This window comes from Physella acuta, unplaced genomic scaffold (genome assembly GCF_028476545.2).
Source record: "Physella acuta isolate Inbredline_101_S28 unplaced genomic scaffold, ASM2847654v3 ptg002027l, whole genome shotgun sequence".
In the NCBI taxonomy this organism is placed as follows: Eukaryota; Metazoa; Mollusca; class Gastropoda; family Physidae; genus Physella; species Physella acuta.
This window is the reverse complement of record NW_026733531.1, coordinates 65001-79934: the sequence shown is the minus strand read 5'-3', so window position 1 is coordinate 79934 and position 14934 is coordinate 65001. Positions and strand designations below refer to the sequence as shown.

The 14934-nt window shown below is 38.6% G+C and overlaps 2 protein-coding genes across 2 annotated transcripts in view; both read right to left on the bottom strand.

Moving 5' to 3' along the window:
- Window positions 1-1218: 1218 nt before the first annotated feature.
- Window positions 1219-6479, bottom strand: LOC131931772 (uncharacterized; the record flags this gene model as incomplete). The annotated part of the gene is made up of 4 exons (XM_059288602.1): window positions 6433-6479; window positions 3780-3961; window positions 2343-2517; window positions 1219-1563 (listed from the first exon to the last, which is right to left on the bottom strand). Coding segments are annotated over exons 2-4 (689 nt in total), but the record flags the coding sequence as incomplete, so codon positions are not given.
- An 8438-nt stretch (window positions 6480-14917) lies between these two features.
- LOC131931770 (uncharacterized) overlaps window positions 14918-14934 on the bottom strand; it is a 6816-nt gene continuing 6799 nt past the window's right edge. The window contains exon 3 of the mRNA XM_059288600.1: window positions 14918-14934. This exon is cut by the window's right edge and continues 750 nt beyond it. Within this exon, the coding sequence (XP_059144583.1) occupies window positions 14926-14934 (9 nt within the window). The 3' untranslated portion in view covers window positions 14918-14925.

Genomic DNA, 14934 nt, shown 5'->3' with positions numbered 1-14934 from the left:
CTCGCTACGCTACTGAATGCACCACAATCAATTACAGCCTACGTATAAAAACCTAGCCATTTCTGGTTTAAAAGTGTAATTCTAAAGTAAAGTATTTTACTTATATTAAGTTATATACATTATTTTATTTAATAACTCTAAGGATTTTATTTTTATTATTTATTTATTTTTAAATTTTAAATTTATTTTTGATTCGGCAAAAGTAAGGGTGCATGCAATAACATAACCATCTTTTTCCGTTCGTGTTCATGAAACGTGGGGCAGCTGAAGTAGAGTTTATCTGCTTCGAGTACCTAGTCATATGAAGAGATAGCGTGGTCAGCCTAGCCAACTAAATTTCCTTAACATGAGTTAGGTACCCATCAGAGCCGGGTGGTCTTAGGGATAAGTAGGTAAGGGGGGAGGGGTGTTGTTTAGAAAGTGTATCGATTACATTTTCATTTTAATGTTTTAAACCGAATTTTAAACCGTAATTTTGAGTTAAAGAAACAAAACAGAAATGTTAGGTCAAGAGTTAAAAATCTGTTTTATCCAGAGCCCCTCCCCCCCCCCCCCCGAACGAAATGGAATTTATATAGAAAATATATACTTTTAACCAGTGGCGTAGCGAGGTCGGGTGTCACCCGGTGCGGCACTTAATGGTGTCACCCCCTCCTCCCCCCCAGAGGCGTAGCGACTCTTCCCGGGAACAAACTTTTAAACTTTCGATTGTACCCCCCCCCCTCAAGTTTTCGATTTGCACCCCCCACCCTCAAACTTTCGATTTGCAACCCCCCCCCCTCAAGTTTTTCTCTATATATTTTGCTATTTTTTTGCCTTGGTGTCACCCCCCTAAATGGTGTCACCCGGTGCGGTCCGCACCCTCCGCTCCCCCTCGCTACGCCCCTGCTTTTAACAGTGTCCTCCCCCCCCCCCCCCAGAAATTTTACTCCGCCGAAGAAAAAATAAAAAAATTCTGGAAGAAACACTAGTTCAATCAACTCATTGCTGACGGAACCAGTTAATATTTTGATCAATGATTAGAATAAAAATAAATAACTAAAAAAATTGCAATTTTAAATGAGGGGTGGTTAGCTGAAATGTGACATTATTTTAGGGCGTGGAGGGGTATTACTTTTTGTGATGTCAAGTGATGATGCGGTAAGAAGTAGAGGGGGGAGGGAAGTATAAAAAAATTGAAAAACAAATCATGTCCTTTATAGGCGACCAAGACACTACCTGATAAACAGACAGGCCACCTCAGGGGAATCAGCGCACAGGCTGTCCAGTACAATCTCATCCCTCTTGATGAAAGCAGCAGCGAACCCCACCAGCGAACCCCGCCCGTCGCGAGCCACCCACGTCTTGAAGCAATCCACCATCATCGACACGTACTCCCGGCTCTCGTAACCTTTGACCTCGCGGTCGTAGGTCACGAGGTCATGGAAGGAGGCCGGGTCGAAGTCCTGGACTGTGGTGGTGGTGTCTTGTTGCTGGCACCGCTGGTTGATGTCGTGCGTGTCGAGGAGGATGTGGAATATGTCGTGACCCTGCTGGGGTTCGGTGAACTTGAAGCCGACATTGCTGGGGAGGACATTAGAGAACATATGATAGAGGACATCAGGGGACATATGTTTAAGGACATCAGGGGACATATGTTTAAGGACATCAGGGGACATATGTTAGAGGATATCAGGGGACATATGTTAGAGGACATCAGGGGACATATGTTTAAGGACATCAGGGGACATATGTTCAAGGACATCAGGGGACATATGTTAGAGGACATGAGGGAACATATGTTAGAGGACATCATGGTGCATATGTTAGAGGATATCAGGGGACATGTCGAAGGACGTCAAGGGATATAGAGAACATCAGAGGACTCCAGGGACATTGGTTAGAGGACATCAGAGGACATATGTTATAGGACAGCAGGGTTATATACAGAACATCTGAGGACAGCAGGGGACATTGGTTTAGAGGACATCATAGGACATTAGAAGACGTACATCGAGGACGAAACCAGAAGACAAATCAGAGGACAAGAGATGACGTTAGAGGACATAATTATCTAGGAGACATTAAACCAAAGGAAATTAATCAGAGGACATCAGAGGACTATTAGGGCAAATACAGGTAGTGGCCCATTAATACAAGTCGACACAACTTACAGGTAGTGGCCCTTAAATTCGACACAACATGCAGATAGTGGCCCATAAAGTCTAAACACCACGCAGGTAGTGGCCAATAAAGTCGACACAAAATGCAGATAGCGGCCCATAAAATCGACACAACTTACAGGTAGTGGCCCATAAACACAAGTCTACAAAACTTACTGGTAGTGGCCCATCACAACTTACAGGTAGAACTGGTCAGCACCCGGGACGGCCGTACAGGAGACGACACAATTTGGCCGCTGGGCCATCATGGCCTCTACTAGCTTGTAGCCCATTCCCTTGTGGCGATACGGCCCTTTTATCACAATATTGCCCAGAACATACTCGTTGGGGAAGGTGGGGAAGAAACTAACAGTACCTAGAAAAAAAAATTGAATTATTTTTATATAACAGCACTGATAAGAACGATGTGGTCGGATGGTAGAGCATACCTCTGCTAACCTGAAAGTCTCGAGTTCGAATCCAAGGTTTGTGTCAGTAGAATGTCCCTGAGTCAACCTTACTTTTATGGGTACCTGACTCACGTTCGGAAAAGTAAAAGCGGCTGGGCATAATACTGACCTCACCATTTTTTTCATACGCCAATGTCACTAAAGCAAGTGAACTATGCCTTACCTGACCCCTAGGCCGTCAGAATGAAAGGGTACATCACTATAACAACATTCATACAGAAAAAGAAACAATTTGTGCGTGCATTGTCTAATGCTAGATTCAAGCTTGTCACCTTCTATACCTAACGCCATCTTCCACCTACGATAGTCAACCTACTATGTCTAACACCATCTTCCATCTACCACATCTTCTATTTCTAGCGCCACCACCACACCTACGACTAACGCCATCTTCCACCTACAATAGTCTACCTTCTATATCTAACACCATCTTCCACCTACCACACCAACGACTAACGCCATCTTCAGTCTCACCTACCACACCAACGACTAACGCCATCTTCCATCTACCACATCTTCTATTTCTAGCGCCACCACCACACCTACGACTAACGCCATCTTCACCTACAATAGTCTACCTTCTATATCTAACACCATCTTCCACCTACCACACCAACGACTAACGCCATCTTCAGTCTCACCTACCACACCAACGACTAACGCCATCTTCCACCTACCACATCAACGTCCAACGCCATCTTCCACCTACCACATCAACGTCCAACGCCATCTTCCACCTACCACATCAACGTCCAACGCCATCTTCCACCTACCACACCAACGTCCAACGCCATCTTCCACCTACCACACCAACGTCCAACACCATCTTCCACCTACCACACCAACGTCCAACGTCATCTTCCACCTACCACACCAACGTCCAACGCCATCTTCCACCTACCACACCAACGTCCAACGCCATCTTCCACCTACCACACCAACGTCCAACGCCATCTTCCACCTACCACACCAACGTCTAACGCCATCTTCCACCTACCACACCAACGTCCAACGCCATCTTCCACCTACCACACCAACGTCCAACGCCATCTTCCACCTACCACACCAACGTCCAACGCCATCTTACACCTACCACACCTACGCCCAACGCCATCTTCCACCTACCACACCAACGTCCAACGCCATCTTCCACCTATGATAACCTCACCTACAACCTCCCCCGATGGTGTGACAGCCACAGTAAAAGCTTCAGGCCGTGACCGGAAGAGGTGTGTAAACTTATCCAAGGTGAGGTTCCAGCCCTCCTTGTCAATCAACAGGTAAGTCTCCTCCACCTCTGACTCCTGCATCTGACGAATGGTGAACGTTTCTGTCATGGCGATTGTTGATCTATGAAAAATACAATCAGGGCATTAGTGGTTTTAACTTTCTCGTATACAGAGTACAAAGAAAGTATTGCAGCAGTGCACAAAAAAATAAAATGATATTTTGGTAGTTTTTCGCCTTTTACACCTACCCACTTTATCGTATGCGGAATATGAAAGAAGCATTTTAAACGTGCAAAAATCTAAATCAAGATTTTGACCAATTTTTGAAGCTATATAAACTTCTGAGGCCGGACAAACTCGGCATTTCATTCCTGTTCGTCAGCTTATGTCTGTGTGAATATGTGTTTGGGTGTGTGCGTGAGTAAACACGATAACTTGAATACCGTAAAACATTTATGTATAAAAACTTAATTTCTGCAGCCAGATTGCACTGGGGCAAGTTCCACTTCCCCAGTGTTTCTTCCAGAATTTTTTTCTACGGAGGGGGGGGGGGGGAAATGGTACTTGATATTTTCCCGGGGGGGGGGGGGGGCGACACAAGTAAAAATATATGTTTACTATATAAATTCCATCTCGTTCGGAGCGGGGGAGGGGGGGGGGCGGTAGAGATGGAAGAGATGCCTGGAAGAAACTCTGCCCCCCCTCCCCTAAAAAATATAATTTATATAGAAAAAAATCTCATTCGCTAGAACCAACACAATGTATAAAACACAGCAAGTTGTATAAGGGCGAAGAGTAAATAGTAAACACCCTATATATGGTGGACGATATTTGCTACGCATATGATGTCATACAAAAGAATAATTTTTAAAAACGTAATTAGTTTTACCTGCGAATGCATATTTACCTGTTTTTACACCTAGGCTCACCATGTTATCGCTTGACATAATGCCTTTCTCGTGCCACGGAATGAAAAAACAGATGAACTTTACTTCATCTGCTCTATGATGTTTAATAGAGTACTTTATTTTTATTTTATTTTTTTTAAATTGACAAGTAACATCTATTTTGTAAAACACCATCAGCCATCCACGTAGTTTCCAACTAACTAATCATTAACTGTCTACCTCTATCACTATCACAAATGTAATACCATGTTCACAATACACGTCATTATCTACTAAGGCCTGTCTGACAACATTTCAGAAATTAATTACCTTTAGAACACTTTAATTAGCCAGTCGCGCTCCGTGAAACAAAGGCATCAATTATCCTAGTTAATCACCGTAACGTCCACATACTGACGTGTAGTGGTCCACCCCCCCCCCCCCCCCCCCACCTCCTACCCCCACACCTGTTGCATTAAGCTGTACAGTATCGGGTGAACAGTGGGTACTTATCGGACAAATTTATTCAGATGTCCTCTCGTGCATTCGCACAAAATGCACAGTAGATCTAGAGAAGAGCGAGGTTGGGTTACCGATGTGGAGGAGCGAGTGGTTCAGTATAAAGAGTCAGGTATTTTACTCCATTAAATTAACATGTTCAACTCTAGGTCAGGTGTCAACAGGTGCGGTGAATGAGGGTGTCATCTCACCCTGCAACGTTTTTTCTTACATTTATGATGTGGTGTCACCCAGGGGCGTAGCGAGGGGGGGGGGCGGGGGTGCGGACCGCACCGGGTGACACCATTTAGGGGGTGGACACCAAGGCAAAAAATAGCAAAATATATAGAGAAAAACTTGAGGGTGGGGTGCAAATCGAAAGTCTGAGGGGGGGGGGTGCAAATCGAAAACTTGAAAGTTTGTCCCCGGGAAGGGTCGCAACGCCTCTGGGGGGGGGGGGTGACACCATTAAGTGCCGCACCAGGTGACACCCGACCTCGCTACGACACTGTCACCATCTCCCTCTGTTGCTTTCTAATTTTAAGCGGATGTAACTTTTCTGACATTAAATTTTATGATTTATCTTTTTGATGTTACTCCTTATTGGTGTCACCCTTCAACCACGCCTTTTGAAGCAAACGAGAATGCAAAAAAATGTTTAAAAGTTGCAGGCCTGTCTAGATTATATATGTTAAAGTACGTAAGATGCAGGGTTTATTTCAAACAATTTTCGCCGCAAAGGAAGAAACTGTTTCCCCCAAACTAAAATATAACAAGCATATAGACGGTCAAAAAGGTGTTACGGTTCAAAGTTCAACACGTGTTACCAACTAGACGATATACAAATTTTAAAGTGGTTTCCTTTAACCCCACATTGATTTAAAACTCCGTAGGTAATTTAACTACACTGTAAAAATGTACAATAATATTTGTAAAATATACCTATTGTTCGTTTCATTCAGAAACAGCATAGTAACAGTGTGGCTAATAGTAACACGGTTTAAAACTTGAGTCAATTGATTACACAAGATGACACGCGTTTTATGTTAAGACACATTTAAGATGTTGAAGTAGAATCTAGTCAGAAGCAGTTACATCTAGCAGACTGTAAAAAGGATACTTGTAGACAAGTGTAGACTAGTGAAATTTGCACGTAAATTCAAATTAAAAGAATTACATCTAAGCTTACAGGCTATGAAAACATTACCTACCGGTTCTAGATCTAGTAGGCCTTCTTTTAGACTCAATAGATCTAGATCGCGAGTCAAATAGATCACTAGACCCATACTTATTTTAAACTAGCTGGTGTGTTGGCGCGGAAAGTAGGTCAACGTATGGTGCACAACATTGTCATTTTATAGCTTTCTGCGTTGCAACATACACTCGTAATGCAACATGCGTCATACTTGAATGTGAAATTGTATCAAATTTATTAAGAGGGTTTTTAAAAAAACAAAAACATATTATACCTAAATACAAACAACGGAATGCCATTTACAAGCTACTTTAAATTAATTGGACGGCTATCTTTTAAAAATGAGGGCTAAATATAACAATTTATATCTAAATATTAGAAAGAAAAAGGGTACAATGCAGATATAAACTTAAAAAAAACGAATTATAAATACCAACAGGTAGGTTAAAGATAGGTCAACAACCCACAGACCTATCACCAATAGGTCAACAACCCACATATCTATCACCAATAGGTCAACAACCCACATATCTATCACCAATAGGTCAACAACCCACAGACCTATCACCAATAGGTCAACAACCCACATATCTATCACCAATAGGTCAGCAACCCACATATCTATCACCGATAGGTTAATCACATATCTATCACCAATAGGTCATCAACCACAGATCTATCACCAATAGGTCAACAGCCTATCGCCATTACTATATAAACATTTTATCCTATATCAGTAAATTAGTCTGTATATAATCAATGGTACAACAACTCATTGATATATTCATCCATAATGGTTCTGGTCTAGCTATAAGTATCAATATTTCAAGACTTCATTTGTCAGCAGTATGTCTCGGCATGGCCGAGTCGGTAAAGCTCATAGTTGCTAAACCGGTTAGTCTCGAGTTTGAACCCTGGCGTAGATGAGGCTCATTAGCTGTGGACAGCCACTCTTCAACGACGCCAAAATCGAACAACTGCTGCCTTGTAGTTTGTTCTTGGTTGGTCAAAGGCTATAGAAGCAAATCCAAAAAGTAAAGCAGGCTTAAATCGGAGTCAATGGCCTCAATGGCGCATAACCAGTTGACACGTATACTTAATTGTGTTGGAGGGGGATCCCTTCCAACACAAATTAAAAACGAAAAAGAAGATGATCAGCAGTCAAACAGTATTTCATCACATCCACTTACACGAATTCTGTAGAAGACACCATCAGCACAATTTTTCCAACAGTTTTACCTTATTGTATTTCCGGGGATGTGTGATTTCTGCTATTATAAAAGGTTTTTTTTTATAACAATAAGTGGATGGCACTTCAGTACAGTCGGGATATAGAAATATAGAATTTAGAGACAACCCCCCCCCCCTCCCCAACCCCCCAACCCTTTTCCTTTATTTTTCGAGAAAACACACCAAAGTGAAACGGTTTTTTTATTTGGATTATAACCAAACTCTGAATGGGGGAAAAAATACTCCATCACAAATACTAATTTTCCGCTCTATTATACACATTTTAAATAAAGTAGAATCGCGTAAGTATACTAGTTATTGGCTTTTTTGAAAATCGAAAGTAGAGTTAAGTACCTCTTCTGTTTACTGGAAATTGGTCATTGGTCAAAAGTTGAAAGATCCCTGCAAATGTGATGTAATATATTTCAAATTCCGTCAACCTAACTGAAACGGTACTGAATTTATCGTGTTTTCGTACAAACAGACAGACAGACAAACAGTATTGCAAAACAACTTTCGGCTCCGGAAGTGTGTTAAAATATCTATTAATATTTTTTCAATTTTATACATTCTTTATATTCTGGATACGATAAAGTAGGAATGTATATAAAACGGTGAAAACTGTCAAAAGAACTGGTAATTTTTCTGCACAATTAAAATGCTCGCTACTCTGTATACGAGAAAGTAAAAATATAAATTTTTCATAAGGGGACGGAAATTCATTGTATTAAAGCAACTTTTTAAAACACAGTTAATGTTCTTGATAAATATATGGCACGAACCAAATTATAGCAATCGTACTTTTTGTTAGATTTGTTAACATGCCACTCCCTTGAATGACGACAACTGTCAAGCATCTTGATTTCTCCCATGTAAACTGCCATTGACAGCAACATATTTATTTGATTAAATCATTTCTTATAAAAGCTTACTTTAGTAAGTGTTACTTTTGTAGTCCACAACACTGCTCTCTCTACCCCCCCCCCCCCCCCCCCACCCTCGCCCAAACCCCATCCCCCACGACAAATTAGAAAAAATATATAAATTATATGGAAAATATATGTTTTAACAAGTGTTTGCCCTCCTCTCAGGAAATTTAAGAACGTCCCTCCACCACCCCAAAAAATCTGAATCGACCCCCCCCCCCCCCTCCACCATCCCGGAGAAACTTTTTCAGAAGAAACGCTGTGTACACTCTGTAAAGTTTCATCTAACAAACCTTTCACAAAACCTTACGTTGAGACCAACACTATTATTCTTTCACCCTTCAGGGATTACTAACAAGCTAAATGTAGATCAATCAGAACGAATTTCTCACTTTCTCAGGGCATTGAATACTTTATTTAATTAAACAAGTGCTGTATTTATTTTTAAGACTGATTACTATTCAAGGAAAGAGGTAAAACAGGTAGACCTATAAATACTTGGACAAGATTAGCTGTCAGTGAAGCCGAAGCACCAGGAATGGCGTAGACCCAACTTGGAGAAATCGCCCAAAACCGAGTACAAGGGGGAGGTGTGGTTAAGTCCATGTGCTATACAAGGGGGCCACATGAATGTTTATTATTTTTTTATTATTATTATTATAATTATTATTTTTATTATAATTTTTATAATAATAATAATAATAATAATTATAATAATAATAATAATAATAATTATTATTATTAATATTATTAACATTTTTATTATGAATATTATTATTATTGATACAATTATTATTACTATTATTATTATTATTATTATTATTATTAGTGTTGTTTTATTATTATTATTATTATTATTATTATTATTATTATTATTATTATTATTATTATCATTATTACTATTATTATTATTATTATCATTATAATTATCATTATTCAATTTCTTGTTGTCTGAAAGAATAGATTCTGTTTAACAAAGTAAACCACAGCATATGCAAAATAACGTAATAATTAATTGATAATACATAATTATAAAATGCAGAAATCCAATATATGAAATCAATACACGATAAAGACTTCTTGAATAATATTTACGATTTTATTTACAGTCATAAATTTTATTTGGAGATAAAAATAATCTAATTTTTAAATCTTTACTTTTTGGACAAGAAAATAGAAAATGTAATATACAATTGAATAAGTTTAAACTTAAAAAATATTTTAGAACAAATATAAACTTTAGAACCTGGTATAATAAAATAAAATACAAAGATAATTTACATTTAAAATATCTCGAAACAGATAGAACATGTTAAGAAAATAACAAATCTAATATTATAAAGAAGAAAAGAAGAAGCAAATACGAATCTATAATGCTACTTTTTAAAAATATGTAAATCTTACGTGTAATACAAATTACATTAAAATTTGTGCTTAAATACAGCAGAAAAATAAAGTTAAAATGTAAAACGAGTTTTCTTTTTCTTTTTAATTGTATTAAACTATGAAAACAAAAATTTAAAACCTTTTTTTCTATCATTTTTTAAAAACATAAATGGCATTAAACTATAACTACAACAGATCTATCGTCTGCAGTACGATAGGGGTATTTATTCTATGCTTTTATTTCAGAAATACATCAAAGTTTTTATATATTCATTTGAAATCGTGTGATAAAAAATAAAAATAAAAAGTAATTTGAATGATGAGAGAACCTGTTTTTTCTTCTTCTTTATAAAACAGTCACGATTTAAACGTATCATTATATCTGAACCTGTGTACCGAGTAACTGTTTACCAGAGTTTCTTCCAGGCATCTCTTCGGGGCCCCGAAAAAAATCTAACGCCCCCCCCCCCCGCCCCCCGAACGAAATGAAATTTATATAATTTATATAGAAAATATATTATACTTTTAACGGTGTTTGCCCCCCCCCCCCGAATAAAGTCTACCGCCCCCCCCCCCACCCCCCCCCCCCAAAAAAAAAATTTCAAGTCCCCCCCCCCCCCCCCCCCGGAGAAAAAAGTCTGGAAGAAACACTACTGATTACACTGATAGCCTGTGATTTATATTTAATATGTAGATTAACATGAACATAGGTTTACAATACGGAAAAATAATCTCACGGTATAAGATTATTGTAATGCATCACAGTAAAATGCTTTCACATCAATCGCTATACCATGTTCGACAAAGCAATTAAATTTCAAACAATTAAAAAATTTAAGAAGAAATTTGTAAACAACAGGAAAACACTTTTTGATTGAAATGTGCAGATAAATATCAGCAAATACGATATTTTATAAAATGGAAGCCCCGAAAAAAAATTAAGAAGTTAAGACACGTGAAAAATCATTAAAATAATTAGAAATTGGATATCACAGTGTGTACGTTAGAAATATTTACAATTGAGAATACAGCCTTAGATATTTTTTGAAGGAGATTTACTTTGCAAAAGATTTCTTCAAACATTGTTTATTATGTTTTAAAATATGTCTTTATATATATATATATATATATATATATATATATATATATATATATATATATATATATATATATATATATATATATATATATATATATTTATATACTTCTTATAAAAACGCAAAATGTTTTAATCCTGCACTACAGTTTAATAAAGTTTGTTTTTCAATTTTTATCGTAAACCGCACATCATAGAAATATCAAAAATATGATATAATGCTAGAATAAAATAAATGAGTAACCGGTACATCCAAAGGATTATGATATAAAAGATATAATTTAGCTGAATCTATGGGTGACTGTTGTCTTGTTTAACAGCCACAAAGCGGGTGGGGTGGGGATGGGGGGCGAGTGTTAAATATGAATGTGTGGGGGTAATCTAAATCACAAGTCATAAGGACATATTGTCTGTTCTTAGCAGTACAATATTCACAATGTTTATAGGAGTTTGTAAACAAAAAAAAATTAACGCCACGTAATTACGGAGTGTATGTGTGTGTGTGTGGGGGGGGGGGGGGGGGGAGTCAGTAGCGTAGCCAGGATGGTCTCATGGGGGGGTCAACTTTTTACCCGGGGACAAACTTTCGATTTACACCCCCCCCCCCCCTCAAACTTCTGATTTGCACCCCCTCATACTTTATATATATATATATATATATATATATATATATATATATATATATATATATATATATATATATATATACCGAGGGGTCTATGGGGGGTTATGACCCCCCCCCTAACCCCGCCCCCTGCCTACGCCACTGGGGGGAGTGGGTGGGGCGAGAATTGCATGTCGCGTTGTGGAATGACATTAGGTGGGAATAAGGGGCTGTGTTCATCTATATACTACTAAAAGTCAAGTTTGTTTACATGTTTGAATATTTATTTTTTTGTTTGTTTTTTTGTTTGTTTGTTTGTTTGCCTGATTGACTATCTCGCATGGTTGCACTCATCGTGGAAAGCTGTAAAATAGTATGTAGGTAGAGAAAAAATTTTGTTTTAAGACAGACTGTTAATCACACATTTATTTAAAGACGTTAATTAATTTATTGATTTATTCATACGCAGAATAACCCAATTTTTTAAAAAAGATTTGAAAAGCCACTAGACTCCACGGAAACAGTGACGTCACAGGTTTTTGTTTACTCTTTAGTACAATAAAATGGCGGCGTCTATCGAAGAAAATTGTGTTCCCATTCAAAAGTTTAACGCGTTCTAATTCTAATTTTCTGTCGGTCATAACTTTAACAATACGTCCGTTTGCTGTATTTATTACGTTCCAACACTTATATCAATTTTAAACTGTCTTTTTTCATTTAGTTTTACAATAAATTTCTCTAGATCTAAAGATCAGCTGTCGAAGGAAAGTTTTGAATCTAGCCTAGATCTAGATCTAGCCTAGATCTAGGTCACTAGACTCAATGTAAATTCTAGATCTAGACTTAATGTAAATTCTACATCTAGAATCTATTTCAGGCCTTAATACATCTAGAATCTATTTCAGGCCTTAATTATTTTATATAAATCTTTGTTTGGCTAATTTAAGATTAAATTTAATTTGAAAGTAACTACTACTAGACTTAGATCTAGATCTATGCGCGGAGACTCAAAAGTATAGTATAAAAATTCATTTGTGACGTCACGAGTAAATAGCTAAGTTGGTAGCGTAGCCCGCTCTCATGTGGGTGGCACAGGTTATAGACCAATATGTCAATGATATTTTTTTTCAATTTTTTTTTTTTTTAGATGTGAATGATAAAGTTGCCTATCTGAACTTGGCAGGATACAGGGCAGGTGAAGTAGAGTTCATCTGTTTCTTTGTCCTAAGCATATGAAAGGATAGTGTGGTCAGAGACATGCTCGGCTGGAATCGTTTTTTAAACGATAAAAACATGTTGTCTGAGACTTGGCGGGACACTGGGCAGGTGAAGTAGAGTTGAGTAGGTCACATGTGACGTCAGTATATGAAGGGATAGTCCGAAATCGGTGTTTTCGGTGTTTTTAAAAGATAAGAAACATATTTTTGAATGTGGGGTCTGTTTTTGTGACGATAAGTGACACTGCAGTAGCGTAGCGAGGAGGGGGGGGGGGCGGGAGGGGAGGCGGGGGGGGGAAGGGGAGGCGGGGGGAGGTGGAGGGGGGAAGGGAGGGGGCGGGGGGGACATATGTTGGGGCGTCAAAATGGTTTGGAAAAATAAATTGAAAGGTTGAGGGGGGTTCAAATCGAAAGTTTGAGTGGGGGGGGGGGGGGGGGGCACATCAAAAGCTTGAGGGGGGGAGTTGAAAATCGAAATCTTGGAGGGGGGGGGGGTTAAAATCGAAAAGTTTGTCCCCGGGCGCCGGGAAGGCTCGCTATGCCTCTGAGTGACAGACGTGATGTTTTTTGATGGATGACCCCCGAAACCCACAGTTATCCAACGGATGACGGGTATTCTAGTTGTGTCTAAAAAAAATGTACCAAAAAGAAATAAAAAATTAAAATGAAGAAGTTTATGAATTTTGTATCTCTTACACTACTTATAAGATATTATAGGGTGGAGGGAGGGAGGGAAGTTGAGGAAGTTTGTGACGATATATAGGAGGGGGTGGGGTTGTCTAGGTTTGGGTGATGCAAGGAGTGAGGTGTGAGTAAAAATTTGACAGAGTAACGTAACATGGGGTAAGTGTGACAGATTGAGTTGAATGCCAGCTAGCTTCAGGCAAATGTCATGTAGCCATATCCAGGTTGATGTCATGTAGCCAGCTTCAGACAAATGTCATGTAGCCATATCCATGCAAATGTCATGTAGCTATATCCAGGCAAATGTCATGTAGCCAGCTTCAGCTGATGTTATGTAGACATACCCAGATTGATGTCATGTTGCCAAATTGAGGCAAATGTCATGTAGCCAAATCCAGGCAAATGTCATGTAGCCAAATTCAGGCAAATGTCATGTAGCCAAATTCAGGCAAATGTCATGTAGCCAAATTCAGGCAAATGTCATGTAGCCAGCTTCTGTTTCGGTTAAACTAAAGAAAGTAAACTGTGTTGTATGCCGCAACTTGATGCTTTGAAAAAAAAATCAACAAGACTAGTATGACTAGTCAGTCGTCCATTCTGAACAGTTTTCTGATTCTAAACCTCACGAAGTGATCCGTAAAATATACAGTGAAGGATTTATTTTTCTTTTAGCGACCTTTTGAGTGACGTTGATAAACTTGATAATGTTACAGGTATAAAAAAGCTAACTGTAGCTCGTAGAGATCCGTTTTGGGAGAAAATGGTATCTGATTAAAAGATCAACACGGAATAAATGCCTATATAGTGACTAATAAGACACTGTGCAGTCGGCCTTTTGTCAATATCGGCCTTTTATTTGTGTCTGTCTTGTTTTTTTTTTTTTTTTTTTTTTTTGTTGGTCCTTATTGGTATTTTGTACTCTATTCTTTTTTTTTTACGCCAAGCTGTGTTCGATAGTCTGTTTGAAGCTGTCTGTGTCTGCTGAAGTCTTGACTTTAACTGTTTAAAAATGTCTTATTCTCTGGAAATCTGTTTTAGCGGTCTCTTACTATCTGCTTTAACTGTCTGTACTTTATGAAGTCTGCTTTTAGTTGTCTGTCTGCTGAAATCTGGTTTACGTTGTCTGTCTGCCAAGTCTTCTTTAAGCTAAATGCCATCTGAAGTCTGCTTTAAGCTGTCTGTGTCTTCCAAAGTCTGCTTTAAACATTATCTGAATCTCCCGAAGTCTGCTTTGAGCTATCTCTGTCTCCCCGAAGTCTGCTTTAAGCTGTCTGTGTCTTCCAAAGTCTGCTTTAAACATTATCTGAATCTCCCTAAGTCTGCTTTGTAGTATCTATGTCTCCCGATCTCCCGAAGTCTGCTTTAAGCTGC